General features: G+C 37.9%; 1 protein-coding gene across 1 annotated transcript; it reads left to right on the top strand.

Annotated features, from left to right (window-relative positions):
• Positions 1-662: 662 nt before the first annotated feature.
• LOC145045356 (uncharacterized) lies at positions 663-1663 on the top strand. Its single transcript, XM_078993695.1, has 2 exons — positions 663-673; positions 904-1663. The coding sequence occupies exons 1-2, from the start codon at positions 663-665 to the stop codon at positions 1661-1663; spliced, it is 771 nt and encodes a 256-aa protein (XP_078849821.1).
• The last annotated feature ends 2962 nt before the right edge of the window (positions 1664-4625 follow it).

The raw sequence follows: 4625 nt of genomic DNA, 5'->3' as shown, positions 1-4625 counted from the left end.
TGTTGTATATATAACAAACTCTAAGTGGGTTTGTGGTCTCCTCCATTAGGACTTCTAAACAATATATTATATGTTCAAAATAGAGTATTAGTGAATGAGATATCGATACTCAAAGATGGGTATTTGAAAATAAGTTTAGCAAAGAGAGGAATGTGGGAATGAGTCCCACGTTGGTAGAGAGACCAAACTCAACAAGGTTTATAAGTTTTATTTCATGGAAGGCTTACAAGCTTGTGTTTATACTTATGCTACAATTCCTACCCGCGTGCAGGAGGGGGTGCAAATCTTGGTTCGGTAGACCAAAAACACCAAACTCGTGCATGGGCGCAACCTGCGGATACGAATGCAACTCCGAAAACTCGGGCGCGCTACCCTCATTTTTGCTAAACATGACAGTTTTGGTCCCCATTTTTGAATTCTATGATGCATTGATTGCATAATTAATGACATTTATTGCTACTAAACGCTCAATGAATTAGTAATTTGTTTCCGTTTCACAATTCAACTATAAAAGAAGACCTTGTCTTCTCATTCAAACACACGAATGAAACTACTCTTTTTCTTCTTCCTTCTCTGCACTTCTGCTTCTGGCGATTCTTTCAGGAAAGTGGTGATATCCGGCAATACACAATATTGTTTAGGTTGTTGTACCCTGGGAACAGATGGCGAATCTGTTTAAGGGAATCTAGTCCAACTCGAGCCTCAACCACATCGTTTGTATCTAATTTTTCTTTACAAGAACCTTTCAAGGACGAAAACAAAGACCTTGTACTAACAGTCTTAAACAAATTTATTCTTTGTTCTAATACTTTCGTTTTCTGTTCTTTTATTCTAAAATCGAATTTGTATCGATTTTTTTCTTCCTGTAATAATATATTTCATTGTGGTTACGATTCTTTTCAGAATATCTGCAACTCCCGTTGGTACTGGAACTCCTGCTGTTGGTGCTACCCCTGCTGTGAACCCAAATTCACCGGTTCCAAACATCATGGCTAATCATGCTGAAAGACCTGAAAAATTTTCTGGTCTGAACTTCAAGAGGTGGCAACAAAAGATGTTGTTCTACTTGACTACGTTGAACCTGGCTCGGTTCCTAACAAAAACTGCTCCTGTAATTGCTGAGGGGCAGGCTTATGCTCAATTTGTGACTGCAGTGGATGCATGGAAGCATTCAGAATTTTTGTGTCGCAACTATGTGTTGAATGGGCTAACAGATGCACTTTACAATGTTTATTGTAAAGTTGCAACTGCTAAGGAACTATGGGAGTCGTTGGAAAGGAAGTATAAGACAGAAGATGCCAGAACTAAGAAGCATGTTGTTGCTAAGTTCTTGGAATACAAAATGGTTGACTCGAAATCTGTTATGAGTCAAGTCCAAGGCCTTCAGGTCATCATACATGATAACAATGCAGAAGGGATGGATGTTAATGAAACGTTCCAAGTTGCATCAATGGTTGAAAAGCTTCCTCCTGGATGGATAGACTTCGAAAATTACCTTAAGCATAAGCGAAAGGAGATGTCTGTGGAGGAACTGGTGGTGCGTCTTCGCATTGAAGAAGACAATAGAATGGCCTTGAAGAAAGGTAGTGAAGTTGAATCTTCTAACGTTCATATGGTGGAAGTTGGTCAAACTTCCAAAAGCAAAGGCAAGGGACCTCACTAAGGGAAAACAAAGGGCAAAAACCTAGGCCCCAAGGCATGAACTTTCAAGAAGAAGTTCAAGTGCTACAACTATGGTTAACCGGGTCACAAGGCTTCGGAGTGCCCTCAACCTAAGAGGGAAAAACGTCAAGAAAACATGGTGAATGATAACATGGAGATGGTGGCCATGATAACTGATCTCACGAATATGGTTTCTAAAGTGAATCTCATGAATACAAATTCAAAGGAGTGATGGATTGACATGGGAGCTACTTATCATGTGTGTCATGACAAAAGTGTTTTCAACACCTACAAAGAAGTTGAAGATGGTGAAAAGCTCTACATGGGAAATGCAGCTACCACGGATATCAAAGGTGTTGGTGATGTCATTCTAAAAATGACTTCAGGGAAAGAAGTGAAGCTTAGGGATGTTTTGTATGTTCATGAACTTCGTAAGAATCTAGTGTCGGGTGGTTTGTTGAACCAATTTGGTTTTAAGCTAGTGTTTGAGTCGGACAAGTTTGTTTTGTCCAAAAAATGGTATGTTTGTGGGAAAAGGATATGCCTTGAATGGCATGTTCATATTGAATGTAATGGTGACAAACAAAATGAATAATGAAAGCTTTAGTTCTGCTTATTTGCTTGAGTGTTCAAATGTTTGGCATGGTCGCTTAGGACATCTAAATTACAATTAAATTAAGCGATTAATTAAACTAGAATACGTACCATAACTTAATATTGACTCAAATCACAAATATCCCACAAGTGTTGAAGCCAAACAAACTAGATTGTCTTTCCAAACAATCAATTGAAACACCGAACCTCTTGATTTAATTCACATTGATGTGTGTGATCTAAAGTTAATTCCTACTCAAGGTGGTAACAAATACTTCATTACATTCATCGATGATAACATGAAACATTGCTACATATATTTACTTAAGAGTAAAGATGAAGCAATAGACAAGTTTGTCTTGTACAAAAATGAAGTTGAGAATCAACTAAAAAGGAGAATTAAAGTGGTTAGAAGTGATAGGGGTGGGGAATATGTTTCTCCTTATGCTGATTTTTGTGCTAAAAATGGAATTCGTCATGAATTCACATCACCCTATTCACCTCAATCCAATGGAATTGTTGAAAGAAAGAACCATACCTTGAAAGAAATGGTCAATGCCATGATAATTAGTTCAGGTGTAAATCAGTTAATGTGGGGGGAAGCTATTTTGTTGGCTAACTATCTTTTAAATAAGATACCTCGCAAAGAAAAGAATGAAACACCGTATGAACATTGGATAGGAAGAAAGCCATCGTATAAGTACTTACGAGTGTGGGGGTGCCTAGCTAAAGTTGTAGTGCCACCACCAAAGGTACAAAAGTTAGGGCCTAAAACAGTGGATTGTGTATTCATTAGGTATGCACAAAGTAGTAGTGCTTATCGGTTCCTTGTGCATGATTCTAAGAATCCTGAAATACACAAGAATACCATAATGGAATCAAGGAATGCTTCATTCTTTGAAGATGTGTTTCCCTGTTTGAACAAGGAAGTTGAAAGCCCATCTTTACCAAATAACGAAGCTGTTCGAGAGGAAGAACAAGCTCAATCCGAGGAGGAAGAGATAGAACCCAGAAGAAGTAAGAGGGCTAGAGTTGAAAAATCATTTGGTGATGATTTTTTCACCTATGTGGTGGAAAGTGAACCTAAAACCTACCAAGAGGTGGTAACTTCTTCTGAGGGACCTCAATGGAAAGAAGCCATTAAAAATGAGGTAGAATCTATCTTACAAAATCATACATGGGAACTAATGGATCTACCTCCAGGTAGCAAGCCACTAGGTTACCGTTGGATTTTTAAGAGAAAGATGAAACCTGATGGTAGTATTGATAAATACAAGGCAATACTAGTAATCAAAGGTTATAGACAAAAGGAAGGTCTAGACTACTTTTATACCTATTCGTCGGTAACGTGGATAACATCCATTAGATTAGTTCTTGCCATTGCAGCTATCAGAAAGTTGCAAGTTCATCAAATGGATGTGAAAACAGCTTTCCTAAATGGGGAGTTGGAAGAAGAAATTTATATGGAACAACCTGAGGGATTTATTGCCTCAGGACAAGAGAACAAGGTTTGTAAACTTGTTAAGTATCTATATGGATTAAAACAAGCTCCTAGACAATGACATCAAAAGTTTGATCGAGTCATGATGGAAAATGGCTTTAGAATCAATGAGTGTGATAAGTATATCTATGTGAAAAACTCCACTCATGGTTATGTCATCTTGTGTTTGTATGTTGATGATATGCTTATCATTGGTAGTGATGACAAGATAATAAGATCCACGAAGGATATGTTGAAATCCAGGTTCGACATGAAAGATATGGGTTTAGTATATGTGATTCTTGTAGTGAAGATCACAAGAACCCAAAGTGGTTTGATTTTGAGTCAAACACACTGTGTGGATAAAATTCTTGAATGATTTACTAAGGGAGACACTAGCATAGCTAGAACTCCAATTGACACTAGTCAACATCTACGTAAAAATGGAGGTGATCGTGTTAATCAAGTGGAATATTTAAGAATTATTGGCAGTCTGATGTATCTAATGAGTTGTACCAAACCTGACTTAGCATATGCTGTGAGCACACTAAGTAGATACACTAGTAAACCCAGTTCTGAACACTGGAAGAGTATTACTAGGTTGCTGAGGTATGTGAGATACACACGAGAATATGGACTGCATTATGGCAGACATCCACCAGTTATCGAAGGATACACGGATGCAAATTGGATATCTGACATAAAAGATTTCAGATCTACAAGTGGATATGTGTTTACACTTGGAGGTGTTGCTGTAGCATGGAATTCATCCAAGCAAACAGTTATATCTAGATCCACGATGGAATATGAATTTATCGCCATAGATATTTGTGTTGAAGAGGCGGAGTGGCTACGTCAATTTGTAGAGGACATTCCTGAATGGCCTAAG

This window comes from Lactuca saligna, chromosome 5 (genome assembly GCF_052625555.1).
Source record: "Lactuca saligna cultivar CGN05327 chromosome 5, ASM5262555v1, whole genome shotgun sequence".
In the NCBI taxonomy this organism is placed as follows: Eukaryota; Viridiplantae; Streptophyta; class Magnoliopsida; order Asterales; family Asteraceae; genus Lactuca; species Lactuca saligna.
Note: the sequence above shows the minus strand (reverse complement) of the source record. Positions and strands in the feature narration are given on the sequence as shown.